The 23,155-nt window shown below is 43.3% G+C and overlaps 1 protein-coding gene across 1 annotated transcript in view; it reads right to left on the bottom strand.

The window, feature by feature from the left end:
- PIEZO2 (piezo type mechanosensitive ion channel component 2) overlaps positions 1–23,155 on the bottom strand; it is a 1,150,823-nt gene that overhangs the window by 443,189 nt on the left and 684,479 nt on the right. Inside the window, exon 8 of the mRNA XM_086964934.1 lies at positions 6,882–7,044. Coding sequence (XP_086821060.1) covers positions 6,882–7,044 — 163 coding nt within the window. The remainder of the gene's footprint in view (positions 1–6,881; positions 7,045–23,155) is intronic.

The following is a 23,155-nucleotide window of genomic DNA, read 5'->3' as shown; positions in this document are numbered from 1 at the left end:
CACCCCCAGTTGTCCCTCGGAGACCCTCAGCACATTTCCTTCAGTCATCAACAGCTGTTACTTAAGCACCACTAGAGGTAATATGTGCCCTAAGAATTCTCTGATATGCCCTAATAGAATACCACAATGCCCTCGGAGACCTTCAGCCTGCACCACTCACCCCAGCTAGTCATTGCACTCCACTAATTGTTGCTTTGAGATCCTCACTTGGCCTAAACAGACCTGTTGCAGGCCCTCAAACAAACAGTGAGAATGTCTCAGTGACCCTTTAATGGCCATCAGACACCATTTGATGACTATCACTGACTCAAACCTCACCTCCATACAGCAACAACTAGTTGCTGTATGGACACCCTCATTGAGACCCAAAAGTGGGCGAGAGAACCACAGTTCTGCAAATAGCCATCTCAAAATTGCAGCCCACCCTTTGTGGCCCACAGCTTTTTATCAGCCCCCCCCCCCCGATTTGGCTCTCCCAAATCCTTGGATTCTAATCAGACACTACTAGCAGGCCATCATACACCCTCAAAAAGGTTGTAGATATATTTGGTCTATCTTAAAGCAACCCTAGCCTACTATCACACACCTCAGAACCACACTAAAATTCCATGAATGGGCCTTGAAGATCTCACTGGCCTTCAGCCATCCTTATTTAGTCATTAGGTACCTCTGCAAACTCCTGGCACACCTTTGGACACCCCCACTGGTATTGGATACCACTAGATGCCTTTACAAGACCTATTGCCTGCCTCAGTAAATTCCAAGCAGAACTTTGGAGACTGGAGTCCCTACACCAGCCACTAGACACCCTAATATTCCCTTAAGACACCAATTACCACACTCAGAGCCCCACAAACATCACTCAGAGAATTCTAGCTGGAGGTGTTACCTCAGACACTTCCAGCAAGTCCTTGCATGAGACATGTTTCACCCTTAGAAAACCTCATCTGGATTTCAGACCTTGCCTTGATACAAAACCAGTTGGTCTTGAGAGATCTTCATGATGCCTTTAGACATCTGCATTTGATCCTTAGGCGCCAGCTGAACAGGCCTTCATGCACCCTCAGAGATCTGGTCCTCAACTTGTCCAACATCCTGGTTCTTGCTGAATGGGTTCAGATTGTCCTCCCTGGCTCCCCTCTGTCTACTCCCTGATGCCATCATCTTTCAATAGAGGTAATCTTTACTTGTAGACTGTGCTGTTTTTGTTTAGTAGATTGCCAATGCACCATGAAAAGGATCAATGTGTACTAGTCTGTCTTCACATTTCCTAAGTAATGTTGCTGCATCATAGAAGAAGCAAGGGTCCATTTTTACTCTGCTGTAAATGTCCAACATTTTGTCTACTGTGTAAAAGATTCCTTCACAACTTCAGAGCGAAAGTGGCTGCCTATTTGTGCTGTCTCTCTGGACAAAACAAGTTCTCAGAATGTGAATGTAGCAAAAAACATAATTACCAAGACACGTTGGACCTGGCCCTTTTTGCGGGGTCTCACCAAAACTCTTTGCCTTCTGTTGCTGAACCCGTTTTGCTGGCATTATGACCGTGCACACTTTTTACCTTCTAACCAGTGGTAACGTGCTTGCACTCTCACCCTACAGCATGGTACAACTAGCACATTTAATGAATGTATACGTCCTTAGGAAATGGTACTAATGTACCTATTGCCTGTATATTAAATGATACTATTGGGCCTGCAGCACTTATTGCTCCATTCGCTAAAGTAGCATTTTAAAATATGTCAGGCCTGCCATGGCAGCCTGTAGTACAGTTTTTAACTGCCATTTCAACCTGCATTATAAAATGTTAGCTGTGATTAAGTCTTCCTTTTTAATACTTATAAGTCACCTTGAGGCAGACCCTAAATGCTCATAGGGGAGGGTGCATTTTATTTAAAAATTAGGACATGGTTACAATGTCCTGGAAAACAAAATTGTAATTTAAAGACATCTTTATTGGTAAATGTGTTTTTTAAGCAATAATTCTGAAAATGCCACTTTCATTACGTAGTCATTTTCTTGTCCCAGTCATTGTGCTATCTGCCAGTATACTCGTTCACATGACTGTGAGTGGCTCTGTTATTGGGGTTGTGTATTGCTTCCAGACAGTGACACAAAGGGGCTTAGCTGTGGACAGAATGCTGTGGACGGGCCGTGGAACTCAACGTTCAAAGTGCTTCCAGCACACACAAAGGAACATGACAACAGACCTGTCCTGGTTTTTCTTACCCCCTGACAGTTTGGAGCCTTGACACGGGGAATGGGAATGGGAATGGGAAGAACGTACCAGAATCAGATGTGGAGGGTGTCTCCTCACATAAAGGCTGGCACCAATTATAACTATTGGACCTCAAGAGCCATACTTCATAACACTCAAGGACCAGTGGAAGTTACAGAAGAGGGACTGCCCTGTTGCCAGATGACTGTTCTGCTGCTTGAAGGACTGTTGTACTGTCTAGGAAGGAAGATTGGACCTGCGTATATTAATCACAGGCTAACCACCCAGTTAGCTGACCTCCTTTGTGAGCTACAGGGACACAACAACCTTCAGAGGTTTCCTTGTCGCAGTCCAACTGACCTACTGCAACTGGATGTTCTTGGACCTCCAGCTGAATATGCCTGAGCATGCTGGCCTCTGCTAGGCTGACTGCTTGATCCCCAAGACATGCCTCCCCCTCTCCAGGGCCTGGGCCCTTAGCTGGCATCAGAGTGTACCTTTCCTGAATGAAAGTGAAAATCCTGACGTTTGGGCTCCTTGCGACCTCAAACGGGCCTGTTCATGCCAAAACTCTGACGCCAGGGATGACTACCAACGTGAAGCTCCGATGAAACCTGATCCTTGTGCTGACAATGACAGTCCATGGTGACCATGGTGACCAGCAATGCAAGGCATGCACTTTGCGCTACAACAACAGCTTGGGACAAATTCCAACTCAAAGCTACAGCAACTACAATCTGTAATGCTCATCCAGCTCTTTGTACCACAGCGACGCTCCGCCTTCTCCTCGCAGCCTCCTTCAATGTGAACGGAACTCTTTGTGTTGGACTAAGAAAGTAACTTTTCAGTAAGACCAACCTGGTCCCTGTACCCGACCCACACTCCAAAAGTTGGAGAAATACTAATTATTGAAGCAAATACTGAAAACCCAGTTCCCCAAAAGTGTTTCAGTCATATATATAACTTAATCCCTCAAAATGTTACTTCTACAGCCATAAATCTTAGATCTTCGGTCTTAAATTCCAGGTTTGTGGACTACCTGCCTGGAAGCCCGACGTACCACTGCAGAAATTTGGCAAGGTTCGTGGAAGTCTTCAGGGTTGATGGAAGTTCTAGGATTAAGATGAAACCAAGGGGTACATGCCCTACAGCAAAACGATAGCAGTCTCTGTATTTGATTTATGCTATATCAGCACTATTAAAAAAATCGATATTTATAAGTCTAGCTAAGGGTTAAGATTCTGACCTAATGTGTGCCCTGAGTGGAGTCTTTTAGGGTCTCACTGAGATAGTGGACATCATTTTTGTTTGATATTCCCAATAAAAGCATCAAACATGAAGGTATGAGATCCTTTAAGGGATATTGCTATATGGTGAGGCTTACACATTTGTGGCACAGAACAATTGATGGGTTCTCTACTTCTGAACATTGCATATGCCTAAGCTACTGACATTGCACATTCTGTTGGTAAGCTCACACAAATTGCATGCAATGGTACTTTTAAGACTGTCAAATAAAGTAGTAACACAGGCAGATGGATGCTCAGGGAGTAATAGATGAGAGTTTATCAAATGCAAAGCAAAAGCAATACATCTATAATTGATCTACTGTGAGGACCACAACTAGTGTGATCTATTGTTAAAGCCACTGCATGGCTATACACTGTGACAAGACAGGCTAAAACTCCTAGTGAATATGTGGTTAAATATGTGAACATAAAGGAAGTAGTCTCATTTATATGTTCTCACCTCATATTAATCTCTTTCATACTGATTATATCAAGTAGCAGGGACAAGAGCGAGTTCTGAAGCTCAAGAGAAAGGAAGACAGCAAACATTTACCAATAGAGCGAGAACAATGCTCACTCATACTGAACAGTAAAAAACAGAAGTGAATATTTAATATTGCAAGAAGTACACAACAATTGATAATAAAAATGTCAAGACTAATGTGATCTCAAATGCTTCTGCTTATACTCATGTGAAGTTGGCACCTTCTATGGAAGTGGATGGTAGTCCACCACAAGTAATTTATGTCACTATTCTTGTTACGTCCAGGTAAGGTTTCAGTATTTCAAACCTGATCTCAAACCCTGATAGCTACGGCAAAGAGCAGATTGGCTAAACCGAAGAAAATGTGTAATCCAATATAGGACAAAATAAAAATCCCACTTCAGTTTATAAAATAGAGAATACTTTAATGAATAAAATGGAAATGATAAAAATCCAATTAAAGGAACGGAAAAGATTAATTTTTACAATTTCAGTTTGAGAAAAATCCCAAAAAGCATTGAGGAACAACTGTGGTCATCTGGTTGCAATTGACCTGGACCTAGGCACAATTTGAGGTGGATTGTGATGAAGCAAATGTCAGATACAGAAACCTGGTTCGGCCTGGTTGGACCTTTTACCTTCTGACTTGGTCTCTGGAATAGAAGTCAACAATCCTTAGTGAGGCCAGGCACAGGCTGTGGACATCCATAAAATAAAGGTTTTGGTGAAGCCTTTGTATTTTGGGGTAAAGCTCTGAGCAGGGCAAATTCAAAATGTGCTTCCAAGTGAGGTCCCTTGCTGCTTAAGATTTATACATTCTAATTCAGTCACTTCTCCAGTGAGCAAAGGCTGCAAGCTAAAGCCAATCCACAAGGCCAGATACCCTCTTTGCGACATCTCAATGAAATAGAATTTCCATTGCATATAAGCTCTGAGCTGGAACAACGTAAATCTTTGGCCCAGCAACAACCCCCCTTTATCAGATTGACTTAATAGGGTTTTTCCAGTCCTCCAAAGGTTTTAGGAGCCAAAAAGTGTCTAAGTCACAGGTTTCTCTGGATGTTAGGAGACGTACACAATTACACAGCCAATGGTCCCAGGACCTCAGGAACACCACTTGGGATTAAAGACTCACACAGGCAGAAGCCCCATATAGGGTCCAAGTCAGGTCCAGTTTGAAATGAATACCTGGGCTCTTCAGAAAAATGGCTTCCAGCTGCTTGATGTGTCCTTGTAGCTTAACAGGAGGTCTTCCAACTGACCCTTGGAGTCTACTTCTTTGTCCTGGTTACAAGTAGGAGAAGATGCAGCCTTTTGAGTCTCCTCACAGGTCTCAACAGAAGATGCAGTCCAACAGGTCCAGCAGGGTTCTGAAGAGGATACTCAGTGGGTGCCACATTTATTCCTTGGCACTTGCTTGTGGTGGCTGACTACTGCCCCCTCCCTTCCCAATAGGGCAAAGGTTCCCAGGGTTAACCTTATCTAGATTTGTAGCAGTTCCTGTGTGCCCTACTGCAAACAATACCACAGTATCCCTATCTGCCCAGATCCAAGACGATGAAATCCATGTACTCTTGTGCAGAGCTTGTGTACCCACTTGGTCTGGGTGGAACTCACAGAGTCACAAAAACACTCAGTAAGATTATTTGGAATTCCATGAATGGGCAGAAATAGACATGTCGGTTTGCTCGTGCTATGATTTAGCACTGGGAGCTCTTTCTGCACTGAAAAATGAGCGTGAATGGCACCACATGGCATGCCAGAGGGTGCAGCTTCTTGAGTTGATTTTCTGCAGCTCAAGTAGATTTTCTACTGGAGCGCCAGCTTTCTGACCGTGAGCAGTTGCAACCTCCCGTAACCTCCCATGTTGGAGAAATTTTGCCATGTACCCTCCTAGCGACCGAAAACCATGCTAGGGAATGTCAAATTGCACTTGTGCTCTGCATGCAAGAATAACTCTGCCAAACAGCAGTTGGCAGAATTTGGCCAGAACTCCACATTGCAAGCGTAATGCGAAGTGGCCAAAACTCAGCCAACTACGGCCCTAGTGCCCACCCCAGAGGTATGTCCTCTTTGAAGTTAATGACGTTCCTGCACACAGCCCAGATGGTCATCCTGCAGGAGGAATAGGATACCTCCCTGCACCCAAGACATTTTTCTGCTCAGGAAACAGTTTTTCTGCCTTAACAAGTGGGTTATTCAGCTGCCACATGACAGTTGGACCTCATTCAAATGGGGTTCCAGAACATGTAGTCAGGTAAAACATTACTTTCTAAGAGTATCTTTTTCAAAATATTTATTACAAAACTGACAAAGTACTTGAGAAAGTCCAAGAATGGAATTGGCACATGTTTCCTAGCCGGAGACAACATTATTAAATTTAATAGCATATCCCAATGTAACAACCAACCCTGCTACATAAAAATAGCTTTTGAGGCCTTTTTACTGTAAGGATATGTTGAACATTAAACTTTTAAACATCCTACTTTTGCATACCATGCACACTGCCTTATGGCCTACTTAGGGGTGACATTTTAATATTTAAAAGTAAGGTTTAGGCCTGTCAAAAAGTATTTTTTGACAGGTCGAATAAGCAGTTTTAAACCTGCACATCGAGGATACAATGATAGGACTGCAGTCAAGTTTGCACAAGTCTTTTTGTGCAAAAACTTAAATATTTATTCATTTACAATTTTGCTGAAATTGCATTACCATGTGTAAATCAATTATGTCATATATTCCTTCCTATTTGGAAAACAACAATGTCTTTATTCTGTGTACCAAATTACATCATAAAATGATTTCCCAAGTTCAGAAACAGCAAATGTGCCTTTCCTGTGGTTTTACAATACAAATGAAAAAAATATAAATATGTATATAGCTCACTTACAATAGGTTCTTGTAGCCAAAGACGAATCAGAGTGGCCAGTGTGTAGTACATCACCAAGAGAACAATGGGGTTGGCGTGGTGGTACCACTTGAGGGTTGGGTTCGTTATGATCTTCCACGGGACGGAGCAGTCTGTCTGAATCAAAGAAGTGACACCAAATAACCTGTTTCAATAAATAAAAAATGCATACAGACAATCAGATCGTACATCACTGCCAGAAATGAAACGCACATTCAAAGTTGCATTTTTGGACCAAACTCCTTCGTATTATTCTCAAGGTATTTCAATTAAATGATACGCTATGGTTATTACTTTAGCAGAAAGTGATCCTGCTTAGACATATAGACACATTGTTATTAAACTTTATCAGACTTTATCAGACTATCATCATCACCACGTTTCAAAAGAAGAATTGCTACATTGGATCTGATTTCAGTGTATCTTTTAGCAACACTTTGTTGAGAATCCATGCAGGTGTATGTTTGTTGACTTGTGCACATAAGTTATACTTGCAAATGCTAATTTCCATTCATACACAAAAAGTGATGGGAGGAATGCTTGCAGTCATGGTGATTTTTTTGCAACCAATCATTATCCATACAATGTACGACTCTAGGCAGAGGGCCTTTTTATTCAAATCAGCACAGACCCTGCTACTCATGGGAACCGTCCATTTTGAACTGCTAGGAGAAGTCCCTCCAGAAGAGAACACAAGCAACCCAGACCAGTTTCAGCCTTGTTATGAGACCTTGTTATGGAGGTATGGCTTGGATCCTGTGGTATAGTGAGGAAGAGACCAATATCGTGACATACACTTGGCCACCTAGGGAGTTACATACGACACACATAAGGTGATGAGAAGGGTGCTTGCAAATAGTCTAACCACTGTCAATCACTCTGGGTAGTGTTCCAACCAATAGTTTTTCATCCACTGTGCCACTATAGACACAAAAAAGCAAATTAATCAACAACATATTTACTACATTGTACTCGATAATGTACAAGAAAGAGGGCATGGTTGCTGTACATTTGCAGTAATTCTGCAAATTTATTGCAGGGTAGTTTGTTAGAGAAGGCGGAGGGCGGACGTCTCTTTCAGGGCTGCAACCACTGCATTAATAGAAGACACACCTGACTGAAAATGCATAGGCCACAGCTTCTGAACTGTAAGGGCCTCATTTATGAAAAGTAATTAATCGCTGTGTGAAAACACTGATGCGTCACTTTTCATTGTTCCCTCCTTGCGACATGATGGATGCGTCATATTTACTGTATAATGCATCATATCGCAAGGAATGACAGATACATCCATTTTACAGACATATCTGTTGGTGCAAAAATGACGCATTGCTGGAGTTGTGTCAGAAGCGTGACGCAACTCCAGCAATGGAGGGGGAGAGCTATGGATATAGCACAGTGTCACCCTTACGCCTGCCTGAGTCAGGCATAAGGTTTTGATACATTTGCGTCCTAGAAGTGGTGCAGTGAAATCTCATAGATTTCACTGCTCCACTTCTATGAGGTTTACTTGCGTGGGAATGCCCCCCCGGCATACATTTTACCTGACTCAGGTATAATGTAGAGCAGGGGTTCACAAAGTGACGCATCACTTTGTAAATATGGCGCAACAACAGGCATGTTTTACGCCACTGAAACGTCACAAAAAGTGAAGCAACAACAGCACAAAACTGTCACAAGGCCACATAAGTAAGGCCCTAAGTATCTACAGAAGGGAATGACAAAACACAGATGACCTGCACAGCCAAGCAAGGGAACTTCATAGTCCTAACATGTCTGTTGTTTCCCAAACCATCACAAAGATATTGTGTATTTAGCCCCGAGAGAGAGCCTGCGTACTGTCTTTACATTGACGTAAAAAAGGGTCAATGAAATGGAAAAGCATTTTGTAAAATGTTGATAGAACTAGCCAAACAAAAAAACTATGGGGCAATTACAATGCAGCCCGTAAAGACTCCTACCTGCGGTCGAAGCTTTCATGGCAGTATCGTAATGGGCAGCGTGCTTTCCTTTCAGACTGCCTCCTTATGATGGAGGTGGTCAGAAAGGAAACCAGCCTGTCATTCCGGCTGGTTTTTGACGGCTTGGAGAGCCCGTTGGCCAGTCTGCCAGTCGGAAGCTGGCCAGTAATCTCAAGGGCGCATCTTTACGCCCTTGAGATTACAATGCACGGTTTCCGTCATGGTTTCCATGCTGGCCTGTCTGACATGGAAACCATGTCAAAAAGCGTGTCTGGGGCCCCAGCAGAGCCACCTTTGGTGCACGGCCTCCGGTTGGAGGCCAGGTGCCCCTGTTGATTCCTGCACCTTGCAGCAGGCACCTTTTGGCATCTTTATGAAGAGAGAAGGGTATGCTGTTCCTAAGTGGAATGAGGGGAAACAGGAAAAGAAAGCGGGATCTATTAGATGAAACCAAGTATTTTGGAAGAGGAAAATGTAGTAAAGAAGGACTAGCTCCAATTAGGAGCAAGGGCCCTCACACACCCGAAGGGTGTCATGCTTCATCATAGAGCAGCTCCTCGTTGGGCCGGTGCTGCAATACTTAACGGGCCCTGCATGGGGGCTCTGTGCCAGAGATCTTTGCTGGTTGCCACGTGAAGCTGAAAGATAGTGTTGGGGTGTGCGTTTAGTGAGTAGAGGTGGGAGAACGTGAGTGTGATTTAAAAATAGCTACAGGATTCTCTGAAAATTATTTATTCGCTGGGTTTCTGTGCTATGAGTAGTAAAACCGACTAGAAAGTCATTTTGAGGAAGGAAAATTATACCTACTTCAGCTCAGGCTCAGGATGCTATGTAAAGTGTGCAGGGGGTCGATATGTTTCATGCCCTATATTGTCCAAGCCGAACTAGGGATTTCATAAGGACCAGGGGAATCCTCATCCACTCTCAGGGGAAAGAATAGGTGTGTGTAAAAAGAGGTCACGTTCCCTATAGTCTGGACTCGTGCTGTAGTACTGTTTGAAAGTGAAGCAGCGAGCAGCAGTAGAGTTTGTTTACGCAGTGAGCAGCAGTAGAGGTGTGGTCATGAAGAGAGCAACAGTAGACACTTGATGATGCAGAGAGCAGCAGTGGAGGGGTGAGCATCCAGAGAGCAGCAGTAGAGGTGTGGTCATGCAGAGAACAGCACAAGGAGAAAGAATAGAGTGGAAAGAATAGAGTGGGAAGAATAGAAAATACAACTCATGCCACACAATCAAAGTAGCACAATCACATTTTGTTTCTCCTAGGCTCACCCTTGACTCCCATGCTCACCCACTCTCACATTTTGTCCAGCCTCTGATAGGGCACCAATTCACTGATCCCTTATCGCCGACTACTTTAGCCTCATAGGCATATTACTCACCCGGCTACCTCCCACTCATACTTTTTTCATAGTGACTCTTATGCTTACATTTCCATTTATGTACTTGTGTGCTGTCTCAGGATCTTTCCTGCCTCCTACTTTGAGTGCTTTCCTGTTCCCCATCCATTGCTTCCATGCTCCCCTCTCAGGTTTTACCTTCTCGAACTAAAGTGCTTTTTTCTCCCTACTCGGTGTTTCATCCTCTCTCTTATGTGCTTCCTCCTCCCCCTTAGGTACTTCATGCTCTCTCTTCAGTGCTTCCTTCCTTCTTAGAAGGATCTTTCCTGTCCTTATATGAAATGCATTAGACAGCCTTAGGGTGATCTTCCCCTCAAATTTTTGCCTACCTTCCACAGTTTTCTGATGTCTTTTTGCTGGCTTTAGGACTCTGCACACTTTACCATTGCTGACCAGTGCTAAAGTGCTTATGCTTCCTCAACAAATCATGGCATAATTGGTCCATCCTCAATTAACATATTTAATCTACTTGTAAGTCTCAAGTAAAATGGAACACCTTGTACCAAGGTTCTGTAAATGAAAATGCTACTAGTGGGATTGCAGCACTGATTGTACCAGCCACTTAAGTAGTCCTTGCACCATGCCTAAGGCCTGCCACTGCAGAGCTTGTGTGCAGTTTACACTGCCATGTCGACCAGGTAAACTAAACCTCTTTCCAGGCATAAACCCTCCCTTTTTATACATATAAGTCACCCCTAATGTTGGCCCTGGATAACCCATAGGACAGGGTGCAATTTATTTAAGAGTTAGTGCATGTACTTTTAACTTTTGCATGTCTTGGTTGTGAAAACCTCTCAAAGTAATGTTTCACTACTGCAGGGATTATCTCTACAATTGGATGACATTGTGTTTACCTCATTATATTTTTTAAGTGTAACTTCCAAATGAAAAGAGATAGACTTTTTGAGTGTGATGTCTCTGGACAATGGAGAAGGGAGGGAGGAGCTGGGCACAGCCTCACACTTAAACTAGAATGGGCTATTTCCTGTCCACACACAAAGGGCTGCATCCCCCTTTGTAGTGAGTCTAGGGCAGGCAAGAAGGGAGGCTTCCCTCCTGATCTGAAGTCTCTCGGACATAAAACACTTGCTGTCCTTCTGCTTCTGCACCTGGACTCTGCCATCTGTTAGTCTGCCCTGCTTAGTGGTGCAACACCAGTCCTGGACCCTTGGAATGTAAGCCCAATATGCTTGCTTCAGCCGAACCCACACATCCTCCCCGGAACCGGTGCATCAGCGCTGTTGTGTGGATCAGAACTGGCTCATCAATACTGTTGCGTGGATCAAACCTGGCACATCGCATTCGGAACCAGCAGATCGCACTGGGAATCGGTGTATCCTCTGCTGCAGGAACAGTAGCAGTACATCGCATGTGGAACCAGCGTATCACACTTGGAACTGACGCATGGCCGCTGTTGTGTGAAGAATATCAACGCATTTCCTCCACTGCGTGGCTCGACACCGACGAATTGCTTCAGCTGCAACCCACATTGTCTTCGATGGCAACATATCCCAGCTCAAGGTACTTTTGTTCAGCTGGCCTAACTGGATCCATGTATCCAGCCTGTGCTCCATCGTGGTTGACCTGAAATATTGACTTTGTCATGATCTGAAGTGACCAGATAATGCACATAAGGGATTACTGCTTCTGAGTGCTATTTTCCTGTTTATTCTTTAAAAATTCATATCTAATTTTCTACTTATTGGATTTTTGTCATTTTGGTCTTGTTTTTTTTTTTATTTAATCGAGTTCTATTTTCCTAACCTGGTCTGCAGTCTATTTGTGGCATTTTCACTGCTTCACTTTTTGAAGTTTAGCACAAATACTTTACAGATTGCCTCTTAAGTTAAGCCTGACTACTCTGTGCCGAGCTACCAGAGGGTGAGCCCAGGTTCATTTAGGGTGTGTCTGTGACTTACCCTGACTAGCATTGTTGCTCCTGCTTGGATAGGGTGCATACCTCTGCCAACCATAAACCCAATTTCTAACAAAGTTCTTTCCTCCTCACTCTACAGGTCTTCCCTGCTCCCCTCTCAGATGCTCATCGGCTCCCTCTTAAGTGCCTCCTACTCCCTTTGATTTGTTGCCTGCTACCCATTATAGCAAACACTGACCATTTTCGAAATGCATCATTCATGCAGCATTTCAAAGTCACATGCAAACTATCAAGATACATTATAAATACATATGTTAATTTCTTTTAAATATTCCTTATGTGATGAAACTATAAATTTTCTTGTCTGTGCTTTGAAAACACCTCCTACTCACAAATTTGACCTAGCACAAAACTCCACCAGAAGTGACTGAATCATTTTCCACATAAAACTTACATTAACCAGCTCATTTCCTTCTTACTTAGCACCTGCCATTTCCAGTAAGAGTTCTACAGCAAATGTGTTAACTCACTGAGCTACCTTACAGGCTATAGCATCTGTGCATCGCATACAGCAGCCATCAAGGCATCACAACAGCCACAGACCCATGTACTGTGGAAGCATGAATGGCGCACATGCATAATGTGAGCCTCCAAGTATGTGCATAGTAAATTCTTCCAGTTTCAGTGAGCCAAAATGGCCCTTGGCCTGAGTCTGTTGCTTAGGGTGGGCTTAACTGGCGTAATTCTCTCTAGCGTAATACTTGCAATTATTGCAAAATTACTCACAATTACATGTAATTGAGAAGTGCAAACCAGCATTTAGCACAATTTGTTATTGAAAAATGCACCCTTGTGTTCAAAATGAGCCTGTGGAAGAAAATAGCCCTAAAGGCTAGCGGACATAAGCAGCAGTTCGCTCTCTCTTAGTTCATTGTTCCTGTACTCCTGCAGTAAGATTTTTGCCACACATTACTCCAAATTACTCAAGCTGGAGTAATTAAGTAATTTTCCAATCCAATCCAAAAATTCTTTATTTCGGCCATATAGACCATAAAAGATACAATACAAAACACAATACATACATTTAAAATACATTTTTAAGAAAATACATTGTATAAAATTCTCTTCTCGTCCAGCGAGGAATAGGAAGTGTCATAACAGTATCCATGGTTTAGAGGGCTTTTTTCTTTCTGATTAGCCATACTGCCATTAGAAATTTGGATATGGCGAACACAATGTGACCCAAAGTGCTGGTTTTCATTACTCTAAACGCCTGTGAGTACTTTCTGAACCCCAGGTTTCTACAGAGCGGCGCTATCCAATATTTTCTGGGTCTGTAATAGGCAGATCACACAAACATGATGTGGAGGTCATCTTCCTCATGGATGTTACAGCATGGACACATTTTATCACCCCCCTTGGTCCATTTATGGGTGAATTCTTTGGTGGGGAGTGTGCCTAACCTCCATTGTACAAACAATTTCCTCGCCATGATAGGGAAAATAAAATCCATAAAAGATTCAAATACATAAGAATTTTTGGATTCCAGGAATCGCGCAGTAAGGGTGCCGCTATTTTGAGCATTCATAAAAAGTGAAAGGCTCCTGTCTTTATAAATTTGGGTCAAGGCTTTACGTGAGATCCTTTGGCAGCCTCGCACGGGATCCTCCCATAGCTCAGATAGGTTCCTAATGAGCAATTCATTTTTTACGAAAGCAAGCCAGGGGATTTTACTATTGCGGTTCAGGCTCATGACATGGATAAGGTCCTGCCTGTAGTGGTGTAATTCGTTTGTGGACCAAAGCCTGTGCCAAAACTTCACTGGCTTTGACACAAGCTCCTCAGCAATAGGGGGAAGACCCATGTCTAATCTCAATGGCAGGAGTGGTGTGCCTCGTGGAAGAGCTAATAGGCGCCTAAGAAAGCTGTTTTCCACTCTCGCCAGATCTTGGCCTGCTTTGTACCCCCATAGCTCACTCCCATACATGGCCGCTGCCTTGGCTTGAGTCCTATAGGTTTCAAGGGCCGGGCTTATGGGCTTAAAGGTGGAAGTATTGGCCACCTTCAGAATTGCGCCCGACAGCTGGGACAATTTAACCCTTGATCTTGCTATCTGACGGTCCCATGATAGATTTTCCTGTAGTGTTACCCCCAGATATATGAAGGTAGGAACCCTCTCAAGGCTAACAGTGCCCAGGGTGGGATTGGGCCTGGCTTTGTTTGGTGGATTAAAAATCATGAATTTGGTCTTCTCGTATTCACCTCCAGACCATGTTGTCTACAGAAGAGACCAAATCCATCCAGAATCCTCTGGATCCCCATGGGGGATTTGAAAAGCAGGAGGGTATCATCGGCAAACATGATTGCCAGAACCCTCCTGCCTGCCAAATATGGAGCGTCATTGTCCTTAACGTTTTCTAGATGTGATATAACGTTGTTAATGAAGAGACAGAACAGGGTCGGTGCCAGGACACAACCCTGCCTCACTGCTCGACGGACAGGGAACCTGGACGAAAGGTTGCCATCCCTCCCGCACCTGACCTGCGTATAATTGTTCTCGTGCAGCCTGGTTATGATACTGAGTAACTGGGGGGGTACTCCTAGCTTTTCCATAACCTCCCAGAGTTTCCTGCGCGGGACTAGGTCAAAGGCTGACCTCAGATCCACGAAGACCATGTACAGCCTTCCCCCCTCTAACCTCACCGTCTTTCAGTAAAGGAGGACGAGGCGGAAAATCTGATCCATGGTCGACGTGTTTTTTCTAAAGCCAGCCTGCAGGGGGCTCATGATATCATTATCCTCCACCCAGTCTAACAGATGGTTCAGGATGAGGCGTGCAAAAAGCTTTTGGGGAACATCTATAAGGCTAATCAGCCTGTAATTGGCCGGGAGCAGAGGAGACCCTTTCTTGTATATCGACACAATCTCTGCCCCCAGCCAAGAGCAGGGGACCGCCATACCTCCTAAGATGGCGTTAAAAAGGATAAGAAGGTACGGGCCCCAAATGTCAGGGTGGTGTCTAAAGAGATCCCCCGGTAACTTATCCAACCCCGGCGCCTTTCCCAGCGCTAGGCGCTCCATTGCAGTCACCACCTCACCTAGGGAAAATTCCAGGGCCATATCCGAGGAACAGGGGGGCTCAACCACCACTCCATCAGGCCATAGAATAGTATCTTGGTAAAGTGCCCCAAAATGGGCCTCCCAGACAGAGGAGGCGATGTTAGGTTCTACTGCGGATTTGAGTTCCCCCGTCCCGTTATTTACCAGGGCCCAAAACTTCCTAGAGTCTTTAGCTTTTAGGGCTTCAGACAGGTCATGCCAATGGTTCCAATCCCACTCTGCCCTTGCGTTGGCCATTGCTACTTTATACTCCCTCCTGAGATCTGCAACCTTAGCCTTATCAGAGCCCTCTTTGATGGTAGCGATTAACTCGGACTTGATTTTCCTACAGGAGGAGGTATACCAAGTCGGGGTACGAGTCTTTTTCCTTCGTGATTGCACCACCGGATGAAAAACCTCTGCAAGGTCCCTCACTAGATCCTGGTGAATTTTAGCTAGTCTCTCATTATAATCAGGGGGTCCGGTTGATTTATGAGAGCATCCACTTCCTTGAACCTGGGGAGTGCTAGGCCATATAACTTGTTTATAGCATCTTCTGTGTTAAGCAGCTTTCCCCATTTAACACGGCGCCTGTTTGTGGAGAGAAGCATGTCCCCCTGGTCGTCTCCGCAAGCAGTAGTGGGCGACCCTTCTAGGGGAACTGGATGCTGGATCTCCAGTTGAAGGGCATTGTGGTCACTATCTGTCCTTGGTAGCACCCTGAAGTCGTGAACTTTGGGCCACATGGTGATATCTATTAATATATAATCCAGCCTTGACTCATGGTCCTTTCTATTGAAAGTACACAATGAGGGGGTATCGGATGGGGTACGCCCATTGCAAGCCCTCATTGCGAAGTTCAAGGTAAGGGACATAAGCTGTACTGCCAAGGGGGACCAGGCTTTGGGGTGAGGTGAAGACGAGGGTGGGACTCCCCAATAGTCGTCCTCAGCGGTGAGAGCACCCTCCTTTAGACCTTCTAGAGGTTCGAAGTGGCAATTGAAGTCCCCTCCCATCACTATCTTATGGTCGCCTGACAATTGACCTAGGAAGGATGACAATTCATCTAGGGTGGGGGATTCATTGGGCGCGGCGACTGGGCGCGAGTAAACGTTGACAATGGCCCATGTTGTTCTACCAGGCCATCTAAGCAGCACGCACTGGATGTCCTGCGAAAGTGTGTCCATCTTTTCCGCCTGACACCTAATGTGGCTCGCTACCCAGATCGCCAGGCCTCCCGAGGGCCTCCTCCTCCCGTTCCACTTTGCTGGAATTTCGAAAATTTCGAACCCCCTTCTAGACTGGGGTTCCCTCGCCCATGTCTCCTGAAAAAGGAAGATGTCACTACCATTTATCAGGAGATCCCAGTCTGGTGTATCTGCCTTATTTGTGATCCCCGCCACATTCCAGGAGAGAATTCTCAGCCCTGGACCTTGTGGTGGTGGTCCTGGCCCACCAGGGGGGGATGGTGCGGTAACTGAGGGGGGGGTCAGGATCTCGCGGGCTAGTTGTAATAGCCAGCGTGGTAGGCGATACAGCCACCTCCGCTGGTTGCGAGTTAAAACCAATCGGGGTATTGGGTGGTGACTGTGCTTGACCCGTAATGCTTCCAAGGGTAGCCCTTCCCTCTTTGGCGAGGTCCTGCGCCCTATTATCAGTTACAGGAACAACTCTCACTTCCCCCCTGCCTGGGACCCCGAAATTGGTAATTTCGCATTACGAAGTAATGCGTAATTACCAAAATTACTCAAAATACTCCAATACGTAATGAAAAGTTTTCCGCGACCTAACTGCTACCTTTTGTTTGCACATATTTAATGTGTCACATTTGTGTGCTTTTGTGTGTGGTGTACTATGTTGAGCATTAACTGTGTCCATTCACCTGCTATCCGCTGCAAGATGCAGACATTAGACTGCTACTGGTTTATGCAGAACACGTTCCAATAATTCTATGATGATGAAGAGGAGAAGCTCAGGTAAGCACATGAAAGCAGACAGAATCCCAGAAATATGTGAGTGTCCCATCCCCGCTCTGCTTGTTTAGGAATGAATTGCCCTATCCTCCTTCTAACAACCACATAACCCATCACATACTCAAGCATGTTTATTGGTAGAGAAAATGTAAATTCTGCTGTGCAGGGCCTGCAAGCACCCACTGTGTGCATCTAATGAATAAAGAGCACGTGGCTGTGCACTAGCATGTCTTGTCTTGCCTTGATGTCACTTAAGATGAAAGAGGACTTGGAAAATAAGTTTTTCCAGACTGTGTAATCCTGAAAGACACAAGCAGCAAATGGGGTTGATGGCTCAGTAAATACTGAATATAAATCGTAGTCAAAAGATTTCACTGCACAATACAGGACTAGACACGGCTTACAGATAATGTCAGGTCTCCAGCCATTGGGGTTGTGTTGACACATTGTGATGTAGAATTTGGAAACAACTTTGCGACAAAAGAGGGCACCATGTCATGCTTTTATTTTAGTAACAACAACCAGCCTTGCGTTAAACTTCAGACTAACGTAGTTTAATAGCTAAACGTGAACAAAAATAAACAGGATTATCATTTGTGGTTTAAAGGCCTCACTTGTTTTATTTATTGCGGTTTTCTACAGCAGACGACTACACCCTGAAAAGGTGCAACAGAGAAATGCAGAAAGAAAATTTCACGAGTCCATTTTGGTAGGGTGTATCATGCTCTAAATAATGAGTTTCAGAGCATGAACATCTCACAAGTTTTTCTAGGAGGGTACATAGTGAACATATTTAAGAAAGTGTTATGATTTTGGGGAGACGGAGTGGATAATTCTTGCTGATAAAATGTTACATATATAATACATTATTTATTTTGTAATACAATGTAGAAATGCTTAAGTCTTTCATTGATCCTGAAAAAGGAGCGATTGATCCTGACATTGTTCTGAATTGGTTTTAGAATTTGGTTCATTAAGATACAACAAATACTCAATGAATTTCAGGTGAGAGGGAAACATTACTGCAGGACTCACTGCGGCTAAATCTCGGCATTCCTATGACACATCTAGGCACTGGTGTAAGAATAGACGTCAACCACTGCTCAAGCTACACAGCCAACTAACAAACCTAGGTACAGAGAATTTTGCCCACCTTAAAGCAATTTGTATCTTGACTAGGTATAAACCCAGATCTGCAAATGCCATTTTTAAACTTCGGTATTCCAGAGGTTAGATCTACATCATGATTAGTGAACGATATATTGCTGCTATATTAAATACCTTTCTGGTATTACTTTACTGCATAACAGTTTCACTCTAGATTAATCCCAAAACAGGTATATACATCTTGGATCTGTTAATTGTTAACTGCGTAACTTCTGATTAACCAGCATGTCGAATGTATTGAGTCTGTGAGTAGCTATATATCTCTTACTACTGTACCTGTAGGCAAAAGATTGATGCCAGACGCTTTGGGACATCTTTTGCACAAGGATACTTGCTTTACTTTACTGATCAGCCCCAGGTTCATAGCCAAACTCCCCAGATCAGTTGTCTTTCACAGTATGATATATTTATAACATCTCATTTTTACTAGAGTCCAAGCATTGGTAAAGAACATCTGCATTTCCTTCAGGTCACACCAAAGTTTAGTAGTGGTGTTTTGTGTCTGGGTTAACCCCACATAACAACGCTGCACATGTTCTTACGTTGTCCTCTTTCTGCACAATAACATTCCCACTGTGACCTTTTGCATATATTTGCATGTGTGACAATGTTGAGTTACTTTCTCTGAAACCACTGTGCTTACACATCTGGCTTCACGCAACATTATCATGATGCCTGGTACAATGAGTACAGGGCCCTTACGCACACAGTACAAATACCGGTCTATTTTTATCCTCAGGGCGACAGGGCTATCTGCACACCCATGACAGCCCTAATCTGCATGTACATCGCAAGGATGCTTTTCATTATAAATGAAGAAGCATTTCTGGGTGTTAGCAGAGAAGACACTTCAGATGAAGTCGAGAGGTCCCTGCATACTGATGCTCTACCAAGCAGCTGCCTAACATAGCCAAGAGCGGTGTCCAGCTTGTGATCAAGAAGGGGTCCTACATTCTTTCCTGCCAGGCAATGGGATTGAATAATTCCGTGTTGGGTTTCTTGGCTAAACACCTGCATACACTCTAGACACAAGTAGAGTAGGGATTGAATAGTAGGAGTACGTCTGATTGCCACATTGTCTTATATGGCTGCATATAAACACTGTTTTAGCACCATGATAGAACTGTATCTGCTATTTACTCTTTCAGTGCTCATAATCACTTGCATATGCTTCTGTCTACTGATTATTGCAGCATATGTCTTCTACACAACAATAATGTTGCTTCAAAAATATATTGAAAACGTCTTATTGTGTATTCACAAGAGTGCACGAGTGATTGGGCAAAGAGGTTCTAGATCTGTTACCACGATCCCTGAGGTGTCAGGGTAGTCATGTTCAGTGATTGCCAGAAACCATTCACTCTTTTTTTAGGTTAGCGGGTGCTTATGGTGGCACTGTGATCCAGCTGGTCTCTAGGACAAAACTTACAGCGGGGTGCATGGAATAAGTCTAAGCACCTCATCCAAAGTTTATGTTCTCCACAAACATGCAGATCCTACAGATTAGTAGGAACTACAAAAAAGTGCCCTTCCCTGATATGGCCTCAAACTGGGTTATAGCTGTAAGTATTAGAGAGTGGTCAAAGCAGAACACTACACAGCTTGATTTATTTAGGCAAACTTACACTTTATATTTTTTTGCTATTCCCAAACCATGAGTTATGAGTAAGTTTTACGCCGCTGCAATCATAAACATACTATTTATTCGTAGTTTGCGACCTGCAAAAAGATAGTAAACTCACACAAAAGTGTAAGCCTACCTTTGTGAATCAGGTCCACAATAGTTATTTCCCGCGTTCACATCCTGGTAATCCAAGGTGGGAGGGAAGAGTGGAATTGACAACATCCTCTGTCTTTTTTTGCCGATGCAGAGTGTCTGTAAACACGAAAGTTCTAAAATGGTGTTTGAAAATTCCTTGCCTATTAATTCTCCCCCTTTCTTGAGAGAAGTTGCTTAAAGGAAAGATGGTGTTCCAGGACCACCCATGTCCTCCCACAGTACAGGCTTCCATGGTCTCCATATACTCTAAAAAAGAGACTAAGGGCCCGATGTAGGTAATTAGTATTCATCGATTGGTAAATACCGAATTGTACCGATTCGGTATTTACAAATCGGTAAGTGCTATGTAGGTATATTTACAGAATAAATTAATTATTCGGCAATATTCGGTAAATACCGATTCGGTAAAATTACTGAATTGACAAGGGGGACAGGGTGTCACTTTGACATCCTGTAGCACCCCTGATTCAGGCTTGTGTGCCATGTGACACACATACATGCCCTTCGGGCATGTATGTGTGCCACATGGCACAGGTGTACATGCACAGATGTGCATGTACACAGGAATTCGTTATTTACCATCATATAGTAATTGATGGTAAGTAACGAATTCTAAAGGACCTGTGGCACTGTTTTCAGTGCCACCTACATGTAGATTTAACGATTCGGTAAATTTACCGATTCGGTATTTGACCGAATCGGTAAATTTACTGAATCAGTAAATTTACCGAATCAGTACATTTCAGGCCCCGTACATGTCACAAACCAAATACTGGTCGGTAACAGCCGAAATCGGCCTTTACCGACCGGTATTTGGTGAGCTACATCTGGCCCTAAATTATTAATGATGCTGTAGGTCACATCCCACTAACTTCCCTGACTCCCTGAGCTCTGTCTTGAGCTACAGGACAGTAGTTCTCTGTTGTGGTCAGAAGAAGCTCCATCAACGGGGGAAGGAGATTGATAGGCACTGTGTCTTCTCCTCTGTCTCTTTCTATATTGGAGAGAGATGATTGAGCTATTTGCTGAAGGAGAGAGGTGAAGTGTTCCCTTGGGATATCGGAAGAGTTTGGGCTCCCAAAATATGGCTTGTATCATTGCAAATGCACACAATCGAGCTTCGACCAAAGAAAAAGGCATGATGTGTGTTTAGGGTTCTAGGAATTCGGGGGCTGTCAAATTGCCGGCAGTGCTAAATTTATTCCCAATCTCGAGTCACTGAGGATCAAGAGTATATTTTTGAGAATAAAAAACAGTTTCATTGATCTAAAATTGGAAACCTGCATTTTTAACGAATTGACATGATCATCATATAGAAGCTGCTCTGTAAAAAGTTAAAAGGGGAATCAGGGTTTGCAAAATAAATATTTCAATGCGATATGGTTGTACAAATTTGAAAAGAAATGGCATTTTGGGGCAGTCGCAAAGTTTGTCAATGTTGCAAAACCTTGCCTGTGACTCCAATTTCCCACAAACAAGATTTTGAAGGATCTGTTTATCGCAAAAATCTTCATGCTGGTTGGTGGAAAGGTTCTAAAAGTTTGTGCGCACCCACCTAAAAACTTGTTTGTGAATTATAACAAATATTTCCCAATCCCATGCCACACTCGAAACCGTTGCAGATTTACTAATGTCAAGGACAGTGGAGACGGTCATGCGATCACAATTGATGGTTGCAGTATGGGTCTCCGCTCTCCGCACAAGAAATATATTTTTCAAATGGAGAAAAAAAGTGTAATTTTCCACACAGAAAGGAATTTCTCCATGTGCAGGCATGAACTATGCTACAAATATACACTTGGATTGTTTTTTCAACTTTGTTTATTGGAATTTATATATGTTTCCAAGGATTACACCTAGAAATTTGCAAAGGACCCAGATTTCCAGGTTTATTCATGCAAAACTGTGAGAACTCTAAACATGCAGATTTTTGTGATCCATGCTCCATCGTAAACTATTGCTATAGGTTTCACAGTTTTTCTAACAAATTTGTAGGTAACTAAATAGGCATATTTATATGTACACCCTGCAGGCTGGCTACAAGTACTTATTCACATTTTCGAATCAGATGGAACTAATCAATTGACCGTAATGTTGGCAAGATCAGCAGGCCAGAATCTAAAATTCTGTTTAATGCATTCCTGACTTGAGAAGATTTGTGGCTGTCTGTTTATCCCAGCTTCTGTTGGCGAACACGCCTGTGGAGAAAGTGAGTCACCATGAAGTGAATTCATTGACAGGTTGTAAAGTTTGAGGTGGGTGGCAAAATTTACAAAAAGAGTGGGAGGAATCTTTCAAGAAAGGCAATGAATTGCTGAAAGAGTAAAGAGTAATTGTTAGTACATACCCAATAGAACTCCCCGGTCTTCAGGCACAAAAACATTGATTGTTCATAGATTAAAAAAATCGAATGGGGGAAGAAGATGTTTGTCATTTGCACAGCCAAGGGATGGAATGAGCTGCCTCTCTTCATTTGTTCTGCTGCTGGCCTGCTCGCATTCAGAAAGGATCTGAAAACATGTCTATTCAGCAACTAGGCCCCTCCCTCTTTTTCCTGATTCTTTGAAGCTAGGCCAGGACACCTCTGAGTAACAGTGTGCTTTATAAAAACATTTAACATTAAGATTAGTTGAGGGACTAAAGAAAAAAATACGAAAACCAAAGATTTCAAGCATATGTGAACTTGGTGGAGAAGTTGCTAGAGAAGCCTTACACTGAATCACTTAAAACAGGCACAAAATTTTCACCACAGTTCATTCAAATGGATAAATTAGGCTAGAGGTATTTGGACAAAATCTTGAGTCATTAATATCGAGTAACACTAATAGGAGTTTTTAATATCGTTTCACAGAAATATTGTGATGCAGTAGTTTCATTGGTTGTGAGGTTTGTTGAGGTACAGGGCAGTAAATTAATTAAGCATAATTAATGAATAATGAATGTGTACTTTATAATAACTATTTTATTGATAATTATGTATATTGTATCAATATTGTTTTAA

Source organism: Lissotriton vulgaris, chromosome 4_1 (genome assembly GCF_964263255.1).
Source record: "Lissotriton vulgaris chromosome 4_1, aLisVul1.2, whole genome shotgun sequence".
Lineage (NCBI taxonomy): Eukaryota > Metazoa > Chordata > Amphibia > Caudata > Salamandridae > Lissotriton > Lissotriton vulgaris.
Note: the sequence above shows the minus strand (reverse complement) of the source record. Positions and strands in the feature narration are given on the sequence as shown.